Source organism: Carassius carassius, chromosome 2 (assembly GCF_963082965.1).
Source record: "Carassius carassius chromosome 2, fCarCar2.1, whole genome shotgun sequence".
Lineage (NCBI taxonomy): Eukaryota > Metazoa > Chordata > Actinopteri > Cypriniformes > Cyprinidae > Carassius > Carassius carassius.
The window spans coordinates 32843329-32860729 of NC_081756.1; the positions used below are offsets into that span (position 1 = coordinate 32843329).

The 17401-nt window shown below is 38.7% G+C and overlaps 1 protein-coding gene across 1 annotated transcript in view; it reads right to left on the reverse strand.

The window, feature by feature from the left end:
- Positions 1 to 3012: 3012 nt before the first annotated feature.
- LOC132109060 (collagen alpha-5(IV) chain-like) overlaps positions 3013 to 17401 on the reverse strand; it is a 41115-nt gene continuing 26726 nt past the window's right edge. Inside the window, exons 18-49 of the mRNA XM_059515287.1 lie at positions 17248 to 17292; positions 17084 to 17171; positions 16738 to 16773; positions 16318 to 16566; positions 16131 to 16220; positions 15692 to 15762; positions 15387 to 15578; positions 15140 to 15308; positions 14823 to 14915; positions 14617 to 14721; positions 14273 to 14370; positions 13542 to 13692; positions 13286 to 13399; positions 12883 to 13050; positions 12672 to 12761; positions 12435 to 12581; positions 11005 to 11103; positions 10798 to 10887; positions 10556 to 10695; positions 10177 to 10483; positions 10029 to 10079; positions 9745 to 9930; positions 7667 to 7800; positions 7227 to 7299; positions 6748 to 6819; positions 6522 to 6650; positions 6325 to 6423; positions 5694 to 5906; positions 5421 to 5598; positions 5203 to 5317; positions 3964 to 4136; positions 3013 to 3860 (exon numbers count right to left, since the gene is read on the reverse strand). Coding sequence (XP_059371270.1) covers positions 3779 to 3860; positions 3964 to 4136; positions 5203 to 5317; positions 5421 to 5598; positions 5694 to 5906; positions 6325 to 6423; positions 6522 to 6650; positions 6748 to 6819; positions 7227 to 7299; positions 7667 to 7800; positions 9745 to 9930; positions 10029 to 10079; positions 10177 to 10483; positions 10556 to 10695; positions 10798 to 10887; positions 11005 to 11103; positions 12435 to 12581; positions 12672 to 12761; positions 12883 to 13050; positions 13286 to 13399; positions 13542 to 13692; positions 14273 to 14370; positions 14617 to 14721; positions 14823 to 14915; positions 15140 to 15308; positions 15387 to 15578; positions 15692 to 15762; positions 16131 to 16220; positions 16318 to 16566; positions 16738 to 16773; positions 17084 to 17171; positions 17248 to 17292 — 4047 coding nt within the window. The 3' untranslated portion in view covers positions 3013 to 3778. The remainder of the gene's footprint in view (positions 3861 to 3963; positions 4137 to 5202; positions 5318 to 5420; positions 5599 to 5693; positions 5907 to 6324; positions 6424 to 6521; positions 6651 to 6747; positions 6820 to 7226; positions 7300 to 7666; positions 7801 to 9744; positions 9931 to 10028; positions 10080 to 10176; positions 10484 to 10555; positions 10696 to 10797; positions 10888 to 11004; positions 11104 to 12434; positions 12582 to 12671; positions 12762 to 12882; positions 13051 to 13285; positions 13400 to 13541; positions 13693 to 14272; positions 14371 to 14616; positions 14722 to 14822; positions 14916 to 15139; positions 15309 to 15386; positions 15579 to 15691; positions 15763 to 16130; positions 16221 to 16317; positions 16567 to 16737; positions 16774 to 17083; positions 17172 to 17247; positions 17293 to 17401) is intronic.

The following is a 17401-nucleotide window of genomic DNA, read 5'->3' on the forward strand; positions in this document are numbered from 1 at the left end:
GAGTAACTAGTTACATGTAACGGCGTTACGTAATTTAATTACAAAATTATTGTAACTGTAATTAGTTACAGTTACTAAGAAAAAATGAGTAATTAAATTACAGTTACTTATGAAATTTTTTACGATTACAAAGGGGATTACATTTGAATATTTACACACATCCACATACAGATTTAACTGATTTCTTTCCCAAATTGCACTGACTTTTCTGAGACATACCGCGCTAATAATTTCCGGGATGCGGAAATACAGTCTAATTCGTAGAATCCAGTCATAAAAACGGAATGCCTAACGCGGACGGAATATGCCACATTTTGGATGACTAAATCAAAAGTAGGTCAGTACACTTGAATCAAAACATGACATCGACTAGTGTCTGTGAATATAAAGCCCCAAAAATGCAATATATGACTTTCACATTCTGCGTGTCTGTGGAAATCAGGCGCGGACTGGACACCGGGAGAACCAGGACAATTCCCGCGGTGGCCTGGCAGCCGATTTTGCCCCACTATTTAATATCATTATTGTATAATTGCCTGCCGAGTGTACTAAAGCGATCATTTGCGAATCCGTCATTTGATAATTAAATCTCTAATAAGTCATGAAGTGTTAGTTGTGACTCGCGCGCTCTCCGCGCCTCCGCCAAACGGTTTGGATCAGAGGTAGCCCCTAATCAATGCGAGAGAGAGAGAGAGAGAGAGAGAGAGAGAGAGAGAGAGAGAGAGAGAGAGAGAGAGAGAGAGAGAGAGAGAGAGAGAGAGAGAGAGAGAGAGAGAGAGAGAGAGAGAGAGAGAATAAAGTGGACTGCTGGAGCAGAGAAGCAGAACTCCTGTTCAGGGTTTCAGGTCAGTTTCATCTGTAAAGATGTTTTTTTGTCTTTGTTTTTTTATTTATTTAATCAAGCAGCAGCACGTTGCTCATCAGTCATCACTCAAAATACTATATAAAGGACATCATTATTATCTGTTGTAATGTTACAGTAGTAATTCAGCTGAAAAAAAATCCAATTTTTTTTTATAGGTTTAGGGGGAGCTATGACAGTCAACAACACAACCCTTACGAAAATTAACATTTTAATATTTAACTATAAATCCAGAGAAAATGGTTACTATTGTTTAAATGTGATAACCAAAAATGTAAAATTATTTTACAAATGTATTTATTTAAAAATAAATACAAATCCATTTGCAAAAAAACAAAAACAAAACAAGGTTATTTTACTTTTATATAGGCTAATAAAAGCATGGTAATTTTTTGTAAGGGAAAAACATGACTCGTGTACAGTATTAGGATTTTTCTATAAAGATATTGTAGTATTGTAGAGTATTGTATTGTAAAGTATAGTTTTGTTCAATCTTGAGTATTAAAGTTATGAGAGAGATGGATAACAGGGCAAAATAAAGAGACTGAAGAGAAAAATGGAAGTGAAGGTGCAGTTCAGGAGAGAACTTATAATTATTTAGCATGTCCCCAAATTAAAGATTTAAACCTTTTTTATGTCAGGTCCATACAAAAAATAGTTTTGTCCATGAATTTGTTTGTATGAGTTTGAATTTTCCAGTCTGAATTTTTTTCCCAGTCCGCCCCTCCTGTAAATTAATGGCAAAGACATGGTTTCATTTACTACACATAGGCCTACTGAAGCTCGCAGTGTTTTCAACCTCTGCCGCCTCAATATAGGAGTACACGAGCACATAAACATAATTTCTAGAACTGCTCTGTGTCACTTCATGTGCATTTTACTTATTTTGAGAAAACTATCATCATATACAGAGACAGCAGTACAAAAAACACCAATGTTTCAGGAGTTTATTACACAGAATACGTCACATGCTTATTAGATAACTGTATTTAAGTTGATGTATATGCTTTTATTTATTATTCTTTAATTTTCACAAATTTAGAAAAGTAATCAAAAAGTACTCAAAAGTAATTAGTTACATTACTTTAATAAAGTAATTGAAAAAGTTACACTACTATTACTTTTTAAACAGGGTAACTTGTAATCTGTAACCTATTACATTTCCAAAGTAACCTTCCCAACACTGGTTAAGAATCAGAAAGAGCATGAGGGTGATACGCTAAAAGGAAAAATACAAATGGAGACACAAACCAGATTTATTTTACATGCACTTAATCATGTTGTCGTGTTGTGATTGTATCATCATGCATTACTACACAACAAAACAGTAGCTGCAAATCTGCAAAGTGCAATTGCTTGCAACTCCATATGCATCTAATGTAAATAACAATATAAATATATATGGCATAGATGTCTGTCAGGGTAAAGACATCTGTTTGGTGCAGCATTGCATTCCCTCTAGTGGTTCACCATGATAAAACTGTATTTTTGGTTTCCATGCAGCAAGATTTGATGCTTCAGCTAAGGAAACTTACTGCAAAGAAAATGTAACACTGTTGTAATTAGTATAATATACCATGACTGTCCTAACAAACCAGAATCCCACTCTTAAAAAAGTTCACCTTGCACAGAGGAAGTTTATTGTTTCGTTTATTTCAGTCATTTAAGTTCGTGACAACTTGTGGATACTAGACATATAATTGGGAAATGATTTTGAAAAACACATTTTTGTGCCCCATGATGACTTGTGAAAAGATCTTCACTGTTTTAGATTTGAAAAACCACCACTCTCAGCAAATTTAACGTATGTACTGTGTACAGCTATGCATACACAAAACTATCTATATATATCTATATACTATAACTATAATATAGTTTATGTTCACATTTGCTGACAGACAGTAGTTCATCTGATCTGAAACAGTGGTACATCACATTGTGGAGTAATATAACAAATAAGAACCATATATCTGATGGGTTTTCACAGAAATATCCTTACTGTTTAAATGAAATCTGCATTGATGAGAGATCTGAAAAAATATTACATTTACGCATGTGAGCTATGAAGAACGCACTGACAACTACTGACCAAAAAAAAAAAAAAAAAACCTACAGCCAAATCAAGTTTCTGGATATATACTTTCTTTTTAATATATATATATATATTTATAAAACACCGTTTCATTTAAAGAAAGTTCTTTGTACAAATGTTAGTGTAAATGAATGTGGAACGAGCATACTGACAAAGAACCCAGAAATTCATTAAAAAGATCAGTTTTGTTTTACGCTAAAAAAAGTGTTTTACACAATATACACATTTTATTACTTACAAAAAAAAAGAGTTAAATGACACATTGCTAAAAAAGTCCTGATACAGCAGTGTTAGTACCACCATTAAAGAAGAAATAAGAGAAAATGATAGCCTTAAAAAAGCAGTCCCATTAATGTAACGCCTCAGTGCATTTCGTCTCTTTGATGTTCAAAGTGCCCATTTGGAAACATGGAGACAATTCCACTTAGAAAAAAAAAAAAAAAGCCAGAGAGCACTTCTCCCCCCAAAAAATGTACCATTTGTGTACCAACATTAAAATTCTTTTAGGAAAATATTACATGAAAAGAATTTCTAGAGAAAAAAAATCTAATGCACATTGTGCCACAACTGCCATGGCGCCTTACTGGACCTGCATGTTTCTTTTGAGGTACTTCTTTAAAAAAAAAAAAAAGGAATGGACTAATAAATTCATTTCTTTTGTTCAGTTTCTTTTGCTGTGTTGCACAGTAGCACCATAGAGTTAAATGTGAAGATACTGCACCAGTGGAACTTCACTGGTAATCAGCATGATGGCCGCAGTCGTAGCAAGTGATAGCTGATCCTCAGCAACAGCAACACCAACAGACCGCAAAACTGTCACTACGTTACGTCCTCTTCATACACACAATACAGCGGCTCACGCGGGTCTCCAAGTTTCCGGCTTTCAGTGTCTCTGACTGAGGCTTTCTGTTTGGCCAGAGAAAGAAAGTTGTTAGAAAAATACTCTGATGATAGACATCTTTTTGCTTTAGGATATTTTCAAGGATTCGTGTTTGGAATGAAAAATGACCTGAACATTTCATTCACGTCCACAGTGGCCAGCCAGAAGCTGTACGAGTTGGTGTAATAATTGCAGGTGCCTCGACCGTGGCACTCGATGAATGGAGACGAGCGGAACTCCTCCAGACAGGAGCCGGGAGAAGCAAGGGCCTGACCCGAGCCCTCTGCACCTGCACTGGTGTGCTGTTACAGAGCAAGAGCAGCAATCAGTGGGAGGCTAAAACCAACAAGGATGTCTGAGATCTTTTAAAAATATGCCAGTTCTTATTTACGCCATGTTTGTATTTGTATGCTCTTTTTATTTTTTAACAAAATTTCAACTTCGACTTGAAGAGTTGTGATGTGTGAATGTGAAGTGCTCTCCTTACTTAATTATACACGTTGTACACAACTTCATTTGTTTTCAACCTTTTTTCCCCACATTTTTTTTTAGTTGTAGTTGTTATGAATCTCAGGTTTTCTCAGGATTACTGCATCTGTACCCAGCAAACTCAGCAGTTTGAACATTTTGTCACAATGGTCTTAAAGCAGTGTTTCTGAATCAGGAAGCCGGGACTTACTAGAGAACCCAAGATGATATCAAATAACGAGGACGAAACAAAAACAAACTAAACTAAAACAACTCGAAATTAAGATATTTCTTATATTTATTAACCTCCTCAACAACTGATTTTCCTTTAAAGAACCAGGATCCCCACAGTCTTAAAAACCTGGATATAAGACGTAGCCACTTTCGAAAAGTTAATTTCCAGACCTGGAAGAGGCATTTAAATAAATAACATCTTACTAGACCATAGGTATTGCATTTATATTACAACTATTAGTAAACTAAAATGTTTTATTTGGAAAAAAATATAAGTTAAATGTTTTAAAATGCTTATCTTTAATCCCTATCCAGTAAATCGTGGACAACTTGAAAATTTCATAAAGAAAACTGGTTTAAAAGAGTTGGAAGCCTGAAGAACATTTAGCATGTATTTTAGTAACTTATTTGACAGTTTGAACACTCTTAGTATCTGTAAAAAAAAAAAAGAAGGCTTTGTCAATGTCACGTCTTTACAGTAGATGCACCAGAGAAAGCCAACAATATTTTTGTGGACAATGGGGGTCAGCTGTTTTATCCTTCTCTTGTCACATGATAAAAAGGCTTCTTATATGTTGTTTAGACTTTGATTTGGCAGACAAAAGTTTACTAATATAACTAATGTTTAAATGTTTAAATTCCTCACAGAGTGTTTATGGTACATACCATCATGAAGGAGTAACCGATCCAGAGTGTGTCCCAGTAGTCTGGGCAGGATGGCACCCGAATGGTCTGGCTGTGTATAGCAATCACCATGGCTGGAGCTTCACACACAGAGCACCTGCACACACACATACAAAATGATTCCGGTGATGCAATGGATTTATCCAGCCAAGAAGCCAAGCAGCAGATCCCACTCCTACTCATCAGCATCAGTCTCTTACCGACTGATGAAAGGTTTGATCCTCTCTCCAGTGATAGGTGCCATGTTCATGGGCATGGATTGTGGTGTGGACAGCCAATAGGAGTAGTCATTGCGGGAAGCGAAGTTGCAGACATTGTTGATGTTGCAGAACATGAAAGGCATTGTGCTGAAACGACGCAGACAACTACCAGCCGTACCTGATATAAGTTTAAAAGCATATTTATCAGGACACATGTGATATGAGAAACTTAATGTTACGTGCGTGTGCTCTGTGTGTTTTGGGGCCACTCACCAAGGTCCTGTCCGTGCGCCCTCTCATTGCCTTGCACATAGAGTAGAGAGTAGCCATCATAGATGAGTGTTGTATCACCAGGACACATTGGTACGTCTGTGGTTTGACTGTGGCGTGTGATCAGAAAACCGTGCGCAGCAGACGATGATCCTGAGGTACCCGGAGGACCCTGAATCCCTTCTGGACCAGGAGGGCCGGGGTAACCACGTGGACCTGTAAATAATTACGTCTTGGTTATTGTGAGGTTGAAACATGGAAGTGGAGTTTATAAAGCTTAACATAAGACTGAGTGTGTGTAATGCACAAGAACCATAAGGTTTGTTCAACTGTGTGACACACATGACGAACATATGGCACTCTATGTATGTGTGTTTATGTGTCAATAAAAGCCTAAACTGAATCTGTAATAAGGGTTTAGAATAACATGAGGGTGAGTAAATGATGATAGAATTTTCTTTTTTGGTGAATTACCTCTTTACATGTTTATTCTTTTACTTGAATCTTTAAAGGCCTTTAAATTGGAGAAGACAGTGGGAAATACTGGAAAAGGATCCAAGCTGGATTTGGATTTGGGAAGGCCTTGTGCAACATGTCTACCCACCAAACATCACATCTTGGATCTTAACAGTACCTGGTTGTCCAGCTGGTCCTGCATTTCCCTTCTTTCCTGGTGTGCCGGTAAATCCTGGCGGTCCCATTGGACCTGGGTCTCCGGGGATGCCAGGTGAACCTGAAGGTAGAAGTGACATCAGACATGAGGAAAAAGATCAGGTATCAGGTATAGTATATTTCTTGACTGTACTGTACAGTCTAAATGTATCTACTAACCTGGAAGTCCCTGTAATCCCAAGGGGCCTGACTGGCCTCTGCTGCCTGGGTTACCAGGTGGTCCAGGTAGACCACGCTCCCCCTTCAAAAGAATAGGCTCTGGAGCATAACCTGGGACCCCAGGAGGTCCTGTGGTCACCAGAGGGGAGAGGAGTATCAGGTGATGCATTTTGTATTGGATTTGTAAATGTGAAAAATAAAATATCTGGGTTTTAAAATGACATACCTGCTGTTCCAGTGTCACCACGTTCTCCTGGGATGCCATTAGCTCCAGGAAGACCAGGCTGTCCTTTAGATCCTATAACATGCAGAGGTTACGTGGATAAGACTCTTTCATAAATAAAGCTTCACAACCTGCATTAACATTTACACATTTTATTATAGATACACTTTGATGTTGTTCCAGACATGTATGCTATTATTTTGTGTGTGTAACACAAATGTTTATTTGATCAATATACTAAAAACAATCAAATGTAAAATTATTATTTTCTATTAGTTAGTTATATTATATTTCAAAAAGTCATATAGTCATGTGATGGAAAAACTGGATTTTGTATCATATGCCATTTTTAGAATATAAAAAAATTCTCTTTTGTGTTCCATGGAATAAATAACAGCTAATGGGACAGTAATTGTAAATAATTACTGACATTTTAATATTTTGGTAAATGACTCTTTCATTTTTAAAGAAGGATAACTGACCTGGGAATCCAGGAAAACCTGGAGTTCCGGGATCTCCTTTCGGGCCACTAGGTCCTGGATTTCCTGAAGCACCCTTGTCGAAAACAAATAACAAACACCATTATACAAATGAATAATAATAATAAACAAATAAGACAATTCTTTATATTATTTGAAATCATTTTCTAATGTAAGAAAAAAAGAGCACAGATAGCAGGCATTCTATCACGACTGTGCAGGAAATTGCCATTATCAAGAAATTATAATGACCAGAGTATGTTAGAACTGACCAATCAGAATCAAGTATTCCAGAGGGCCATTAATAAAACAAAATATTGTCCTCATTAAACAAATGCAGCCTACAATAAAAATGTTTCTACTGTACAAATATAAAATGTATGAAAGCATTTGCTAACAATATTAACTAAACCTTCTCTTTGGATCACTTTTTTATTGCTTACTGGAAAGCCAGGGGAACCGTATTCTCCTTTCAGTCCTGGTGCACCCGGTGTCCCAGGGAATCCAGGCATGCCCTTCTCACCTTTTACTCCTCCACTACCTGGAGGTCCACGACGACCCTCAGGGCCAGGAGGACCTTCACATTCACAGAAAAGGAATCAGTTTCTACCTGTTTTACAGGATTCATCTCACATCATGAAATCACTGTCAACATTATCAAACATTGATCTGCGTGTTTATCATTTATAGTGTTGTATGTGGTGTGCTGAATGGTTCTGGGTTGTTTAAGGAGTAGGTGCGGACACAAAGAGAGAACAACTAAACACTCATAACTAGATTCCTATAATGGGATGGGGATAAGAAAGTTAAACATCAAAAATTAAACATGAATCCCAGTCCCATTCAACCTCTTATGCAGAGGTAAATGATCACATAACAGATGAACGTGCACAGCATGACACAGGTGAGTATCAAACCAAGTTGTCTACCTGCAGGACCTATAATGGGGTCAAAGGTCAAGGGGTTCCCAAATGTCCAATTAGAGGAGAAACAAAGAAAAAATGTGTAAAGTTTTAAATACAGAGCACAGCAACATAATAATGTGATCTATTGAACAGAAAGATTGTGTTAAATTTCAAAATGTTTCAAAAATAGTTTTTCTTTTTGCCTCCAGTGGTTTTAACAGAGAGCATTACTGAAGAAACAGATTAGCATTAGGGTTACTTGCATGTAATTATATATCATTAATTGTTTTTATAATAGAAAGTACATATAATGTGAAACAAGGACACCTTAAAATAAAGTGTTACCCATTCTAATATGGAGTTATGCATTGTAGCATAAAAAAAATCAGCTCTAAAACATGAAGAAGCTGACCTGCCGGGCCTGCAAAGATCCAATGTCATCAGGAGGAGCAGAGCCATTCCAAAGAAAAGTAATGTAAAACAGAAAATGCATATAATGCATATAAAAACAAGCCCAACAGACACTAGCCAAAATAGTCTCCTTCTTCATCAAATTCAAAAGCTTTATATCCGTTTTATATGAAGTGCAGCACAATTCATGAATGTTTTTGTTCTTTTTTCCAAGGTGGAGCCTATTTTAGATAGTCCTGCAATGGCTTTCATTTCTTACAAATCAGCACATTTCCCATGCAAAAGTGCCAGACGACCCCTGAATTCATTTGGTGATGGACAAAGAGAGCATCCTGTGGACAACACTGCAGCTTTTACTGCTGAAAAGAAGGGACGGGTGGACATGAAGACACACAATGGATGGACGGGTGAACAGCTAACCTTAGATAGTGGAAGCAGACAGACTGCACAAAACCTCTTCAAGCATGCACATCCTTTATTTCTCTCTAACACATGACAAACCGGTACACAATAAAGGAAGGGAGTGATGAGAACAGAAGATCACTTGCAGTGAAGGGAATGCAGACAGTGTGTCTTGTGCTCTGTCATCTGAGAGTGAGTATATTTGTGCTCAGTAACATGGATATGGCATAATCATGATTGCTTGTGCAATATTCCATGCAAATCAGTCAAACCAACAAAAACAAAGCCAGTTTGCCCTCCGGTTCACATGTGCTGATGAAGTGATTCCCAACCAAGGGTACTTGTACCTAAACAGATTCATGATATAATAATATTAGTGCTGCCAGTAGATACAAATTCATTTTGTTAACGCATTCAATTCCTTTTTAAACTAAGCAGGGAGTAAGTTGTGCCAATTACCAGACAAATATTACTCTCTTCTCTGGTATAAGTTTCCATAAGAGTTACAAGCCTCTACATCAAAACCACGAATGATATCCCTTTCCATCAATTTGTTTGTTTCTGGAGGGTGTAGGAGAAAACTGTGTTAATGTCGGCCAATTCAGAATTTCTGTTTAAAACCATTCTTTGGATACTTATTTTAACAAATTTGTTTTAATATTAAGATATTCTACTCCAGGCTACTCTTTGTTAAAACTAAATCTAAATAAATGTGAATGTCACCTTGATATGATAATTTTGACTGATGACATTGTGAAATCCAGAGGGCAGAGCTGGCCAAAAGGATGAGATGTATAACTTACCAGCTCTTCCGGGGGAACCAGGTGGGCCTTGGATACCTTTAGGTCCCTGCAGAGGCAGACCTGGAGGCCCCGGTGGTCCTAAAGGACCAACTGGACCACGCAACCCAGGTAATCCTGCCTCCCCCTTTGAACCAGAATATCCAGAATTACCAGGAGGTCCTGGAAAACCAGGGTCTCCTTTAGGCCCTGGAAAACAGTCAATTAGTGTAAATTTGCTATGAAAATTGTAAGAAGTTTTCTGGTGTGAAAATGAAGATAAATGAACAAATCATTCAGCACTTTACCTGGTGAACCGGGGAAACCGGGTGGGCCTGGGCCACCAAGGCCTGGAGCACCTAGGTAAAAAAATAAAATAAAATAAATGATTTTAGATACATATGCTACATCGAGCACATCCAACGCACTTTTGATTTTCTTTGAATTCAGACTAACCTGGTTCACCCTTTTGTCCTGGAGGTCCAGGAATACCGTCACGACCAGCAAGACCTTTATCACCAGCGAGGCCAGGTAATCCATTTCGCCCAGGATCTCCTGGCCTACCAGGTGCTCCACTAGGACCAGCAGGGCCTGAAGCACCATCCAAACCTTTAGGGCCAGGAATGCCAGGTGCACCTTGATATCCTGGGAGTCCTGGATCACCCTTTGGTCCAGAGGTACCCGGAAAGCCTGAAGATCCTGGAGGGCCATGATGGCCTTTCAGGCCAGGGGTTCCAGGAAATCCTGGAGGGCCTGGTTCACCCTGGGAATTTAATAGAATTAAATATTAAAGTAAATTTTCTCAATGTTCAAGCAGAAAACAATATGTTTTTACCTTTGGCCCAGGAGTTCCCGGTAATCCAAATCCTGGCGAGCCAGGATCACCTTTGGGTCCCAGGAACCCTGGTGCTCCTGGGTTTCCAGGCTGGCCAGGTCGGCCTGGTTGGCCGGAGTTTCCTTTCACTCCAGAAGTTCCTATAACAAGACAACTGGCTCAGTTTAGCTTCAAGCTTTCAAAGCCTCAGAAACAATGGACAATGGTTTTGTCTTAGAGTTGTGCAAAAATGAAGAGCTGACCTGGTAATCCCATCTCCCCCATGCTACCCTTAACTCCTGGGGCCCCTGGAGACCCTGGAGTTCCTGAGATACCAGGATCACCTTTGGAGCCTAAACATCAACACAAAATCAATTAAACTTGTCAACCAAACCCCATTCACTTGTACATATGCACATACAGGAGACTAGCTGAATGAAGATTTAAATATGTGTACATCTCAGCTTTACCTGGAGCTCCTGGTAGACCTGGCCTACCATCTTGCCCAGGGACACCAGGATCACCAGGGATACCACGAATACCCTTTGGTCCTGGTGGTCCGCTCACACCTATGAAACAAATAAAAAGGATCATGAGGTGACCAAAATAAATGAATTGATTAAAAAGATCCATTTTTTAAAATTCTGAATTTGGAAAAAAACACAGGTTGTGGAGGGACCCAAGTTTTCTTTATATAAGAGATGGTCTCACTGATCTACTGATCACAAAGAAAATGTATGGGGAAAGCTAATTATGTAGAAAGTAGTGGTTGACCAATATGTCGCTGAGGCTGATTCACCAGCTGACAATGGGTATTAATTAATTATTGACTAATTATTGGCTAATGCGGTTTTCTGTTTGTTCATTAATTGTCATAAATGGGACTTTTTTTTGGCCATTGCCTGGCTTTTATTTGAGAAAATATAACACACAGTGAACACAGATTTATCAGATTACTTATCAGAGTGAATCGTTTATTTCTTTTTTTTTGAAAATACAATAATACCATATAATCTTAAGTACATATTTATTTAACAGATTTTGGTAAATCAAAAATGTACTTTATGTGAATGTAATTTATTTGATTAAAGCTTACATATGAATATAATTTAATAGCAGCATTTGTTATTCTTACACTATTTATTTACTATCATTAAATTAAATTGTATAATATCATAAATCTTGACTTTATATCAGCCATGGAGATAATTATCAGCAAATTGCAGCGAGAATGTACTACGATTGGTCAGCGAAATGTGGCTGTTATCTGATTGGCTTAGAGTCCACCTATTTTCACATATTTGTGGATTTGTCTGCACGTCTTGACGGTTGAAATGTTTCTAAATCCATGTGTGCAGCGATCTACAAATGTACAGGAAGCCATTCAAAAAATTAATGCATGCCAGGCATAGTTGTGTTTATGACATAAAAACATATTTGTGAATATATTTTTTTTAAATTTGCAAATCCCATTCTATTTATTTGTGAATTACATTTTTGTGAAACTCCTGACATATAAACTGTGGATCTCATTCTATTGATTTGTGAATATGTAAACCTCTACATTTATTTGTGGATCATAATCTATTTATTTGGAATGAAGGAAAAGTTCTGACTACATACTAGTTGGAGGTAATAAATTAAGATTGGTTAATAAAATGCTCGAGCAGTGATAAAATTCATGATGTACATGCACACTGAAATCTGGAAGGAGACAGAGTTTCTGCTTTGGCTTCCTTTAAAGTAACAATATAAAAACCAATTATCTAATATGGCAAATAACATGTTGACTTTATAATTAATAACACATTTCCCCCCATATACAGCATGTATACATTTTATCATCACCAAAAAGACCATGATGGAGTGAACTAAGTAGCAGCTAATATGTTTGACTAACCTAGAGCTCCGGATTCTCCTTTTACTCCTTTATATTCACTTCTAGGTGCCACTATGCCAGGTGGGCCAGGAATGCCTGGTTCTCCTTGGTCTCCCTTTGTTCCTGGGAAACCTGGGTTTCCTGGTCGTCCTGGGACACCGTCATCTCCTACAGGGGCACAGAGCACAATAATATTTCACTATATGAGGGACTTTGTGAAATTGTTTCAGGAATGAAGGTAAAAAATTGGCATCAGACCTTTTGGTCCTGGAAAGCCTTGTCTGCCAGGGTTGCCAGGGGTCCCTGCAGGTCCTGGAGCACCCATCCCACCCATGTCTCCCTTAGGCCCTTTAATAATGATATAGGATTAGTAGAGAAAGTCCATAAAGAAACAAGACATACATTGTATATATGAAATAAATACGGTTAAAAGTGGTAACATCAGCGGATATCACTCTTATAATATTACCAGGCAGTCCTGATAGGCCATCTTGACCAGGTAGTCCTGGACCCCCAGGTGGACCAGCTGGACCAGGAGGTCCAGAAAATCCTGGATTTCCTCTGTCACCTTGCAACCCTGGAATACTCAAACCTGGGGGGCCCCGGTCTCCTTTCTCTCCATTCACACCAGGGAATCCTGATGAAGAGAAGACCACAATAGTGTAATATAATGAAGCTCTAGAGTTTTGGTTTTACTAAGAACCATAATAGTGGAACTAACATCAGTGTTTGATAATGTTTATGGGATATACTTTATTGGACGCATATTTTAGTTAACTTAAAAAATAATAATTATGTAACACAGATATCTTTAATCCAAGATTGTTTCTGGTCTCAAATAGTTCAAAGGAAGAGGAAAACTGCAGGCATACCAGAAGACCCCACAGAACCAGGAGCTCCTGGAGGACCAGGGGGGCCCTGAAGACCAAAGGCAGGGTTCCCCGGGGGGCCACGAGGACCAGGACCACCAGGAAAGCCACGATCACCTACGTGCAAAATGAAAATGCAAAGATTGTTTGTTTAATACTTGTAAATAATAATTTTGAAAAATTAGTTTTAAATTTTCAAAAATGGAAAGGGATCTAATTTGTTTCCAATGCAACATTACGATTGAATCTCTGTCTCTACCTTTAGGTCCAGGGGCACCGTCAAGACCCGAACGACCTGGTGCACCAGGGCTTCCAGGGAAGCCAGGATCCCCTTTAGTACCGAGGACACCTTTACTCCCTGGGAATCCTGAAGGACCTGGAGGGCCAGGCAGACCAAAACCAGGCTCTCCCTTTGGGGACAAAGGTACTCATTTGAGCACTTTAAGTTTAAAGCTGATGAGTTAGTTTAAATTAATTCCTAATACAGTCCATTCATTTATACCTCACTCTAATTTATCGTATCGTAAATCAACCCAAAACTATATGGGGCGGCAGTGGCTCAGTGGTTCATGTAGGTTGTCTACAAACCGGAAGGTTGGTGGTTCAATCCCCGGCTCTACCTGACCAAGTGTTGAGGTGTCCTTGAGCAAGACACCTAACCCCAGCTGCTCCCGACGAGCTGGATGGCGCCTTGAATGGCTGACACCACAGTCGGTGTGTGAATGAGTGTGTGAATGGGTGAATGTGAGGCAAATTGTAAAGCGCTTTGGATGGCCATGTGGTCTGTTGAAAGCGCTATATAAATGCAGTCCATTTACCATTTATATTTGATTACCGTAGGTATGCTTTTTTAAACATTTTTTTTGAACGACTTTTTTTCAGGATTCTTTGATTCATTAATATATTTAAAAAGAACAGCATTTATTTGAAATTGAAATCATTTATAGATAATAATATCATATTGTATTGTTTAGAATAAATGTTTCATACTTTGGGTCCAGGTAATCCAGACTGACCAGGCAGTCCATCCAAACCTGGTCGTCCAGGAATACCAGGGCCACCAGGTGAACCAGCAATACCAGGAAATCCTGAAGAATATGGACAGCACTGTTAGACATACAGTATGGACAAAACTTAAAAAAAATGAATATTTGGCACAATACATGTGTCTAGGGAAATGAAATGGCAGGTATGGCCAAATCTGACTTTTTTTTTATTCATAGGGATGAATAATGCCCATTTTCTCAATTTTTTGTGAATTGTAAAACACAATGTAGTTGATAATCTACTGTATGTGAGTATATTAGCATTTCAACAGCAGGAAAACATTGTACCTTTAGAACCAGGGGGTCCTGGCAAACCAATACCAGGAAGACCAGGATCTCCTTTAGATCCAGGTAAGCCTGGGAACCCAGGCTGTCCTGGTCTTCCTGGATCACCTGTACAGATATGGAACCAATTTCTGTTAAACCTGCTCCATATGCATTTAACACCACTAAATGAATGCTGACAAACTACAGTCAGTCGTTTTTTTCTTTACCTTGAATTCCAGGTGGACCTGGCTCTCCATTAAGTCCTGGGGGTCCACGTTCACCTTTATCTGACTCTGATAACCCAGGTTCACCTTTCTGACCTACCCATTCAGACAAACATTGAGATGATATGATGTCTATAGTAAGATCACTGCTATAGTGAAACATGCCAAGCTAGAAGTTAAAGCATTTAGTTGCATTTCTAGTAATCACATAGTGGGTAACTACACTTAATTATCTTGATTAGTGCTAAAAAGCATTTATGTGATTCATGTCTTATAACAATTTGAATTTATAAAATCAAGACAAAGGTATTGCTGCTTACCTGGTGCTCCAGGGCCCCCCGCTCGTCCTGAAACACCCTGGATACCTTTCTCTCCAGGAGGTCCCGGAGGACCAAATCCTGGGGGACCAGGCAGACCCCTGTCTCCTGAAGATCCTGGCAAGCCAGGTTCACCTGGTGGACCTTGTGCACCTTTCACCAATGCCGAACCCTGTAAGAAAAATCAGTGTACAAAATGTACGAAAGACACGGAAGTTGTAGTTCTAATGGAAAGTGAACACACACTCACAGGTGGTCCTCTGAGGCCTGGGGGACCAGGAGCTCCATCACGACCAGGTCTTCCTTCGAATCCCGGCAGACCTGATGGACCCGGAAATCCTGTGTCTCCCTTTTCTCCTTTCACACCCAGAACAGAGATGCTATCGCCGGGGTCGCCCTTCTCTCCAGGATATCCAAGGGGACCCTGAGGTCCTGGTAATCCCTAAAGTGTAGAAGTGTTAAATAATTATATTCTTTAATTACTCTAAAGCATCTATCACTTTAAACAAAAAGTGAGTCATCCAGCTTGTGTGAAAAAAACTAGGATGCACTTACAGGTGGGCCCATGAGCCCTGGCCCTCCCGGGTATCCTCTGTCTCCTTTAGATCCAGGCGAACCAGGTACACCTGACATAAAAATAAGTGTGACGTTCAGCTTGAGAAACATCTGTACTTTATATAAATAAGCCATTTATTGGGAGATTAAAGTTTTGTTCTTTAGACCTGAAGAACATGTACAAAAAGTATTCTACTTGGGTTTATATTTTACATGGCATACAAAAGTATTTGAAAAAAATACTGTGCATGACCATACTATTGTTTTTTTTTTTTTTACTGTAATACTGGTGAGCAAAACAGTAATTTACATTTTATTTATGAGATTTGTACACCTTTATTAGGTGAAACAACATTAAAAATAAATAGCTGCATGGTATAATCTCCTTATAAAGATCACGCATGTGAAGATACTGATTTTAAAATAACTTTATTCTTACCTGGATTTCCAGGAGGACCTGGAAACCCTTGGGGTCCTGGGACAGGGTTTCCATTACTGAAACAATTGACACATGTCTCTCCTTTTTGACCTAAGAAAGTTGATATTGGAAAGCATTAGACACAAAGTTCCTCAAACCAACAAAAAAAAAAGTATTTTTATTTTCTAATATGAAATAAATGGCAAACCATTCTGTCCTCTTTCTCCTTGAAATCCTTGCTCCCCCTGCAGGCCTGGAGGACCAGGTGGACCACGGACACATTCTATTTCGTTGACTATTCCAGGGGGACCCGGAGGTCCTGAGACTCCTTGGGGACCTGGTGGACCTGTTCTCCCAGGTGGTCCAGGGAGGGAGTTTCCAGGAAGCCCCTCATCACCTTTTTCTCCTCTCTCTCCAGGTAAACCTGGTGGACCGGAAGGCCCTGGACCTCCAATTCCTATAATGACAGATTTATTCAATTATCTGCATTAATGAATTAACAAGAATTATGCACGACTGAACTGCAAATGAAAAGCTGTGTGAAATACATTACAAACTAAACATATATATATATATATATATATATATATATATATATATATATATATATATATATATATTAACTTACCTGCAACACCCGGTGGCCCAGGCGGCCCCTGAATACCTACCAAAGGACAAATATGCATTGATTACTCACACACATAACACTGTACAACATATTCTTATGCATAAACTGGAGATAAATTATATTTCTGCTTTCTTGCTTCAATGTCTGACCAGGCCACAATACAGAACCTCATAAATGCATCACTAATAAAGGGATTTAATATTGCCGTTACATAGGACATTAATTTGATAATACATCCATCCCACTATGCAACTATGCAAGAACAAACATAATGAGAAGCATGAATTATGGACTAATCTTTTTACAAAACTTATCTTAAGCTTGACCTTGAGTAGTGTTTAAATACCTGACAGTCCTCTATCTCCTTTAGGGCCAGTATATCCTGGCTGACCACTGTCTCCTTTTGGTCCTACTCCACCTGGGAATGGCCCATTCTATGAGGTGAAAAGATTTTATGATATCAGGCTTGTGTATTGATGACAGAATAGAAGAGTGAAATATTCAACATACCCTGTATGATGGCGGTCCAGGAGGTCCCCGATCTCCTTTTTCACCCTATAGGCATTAATAAAAGAATATATGTATGATTTCAAACCAGGGCTTTTCACAGAGGAGGCAAGAGAGGATGCGGACAAAAAATACTGTGACAATCACTGCTACATTG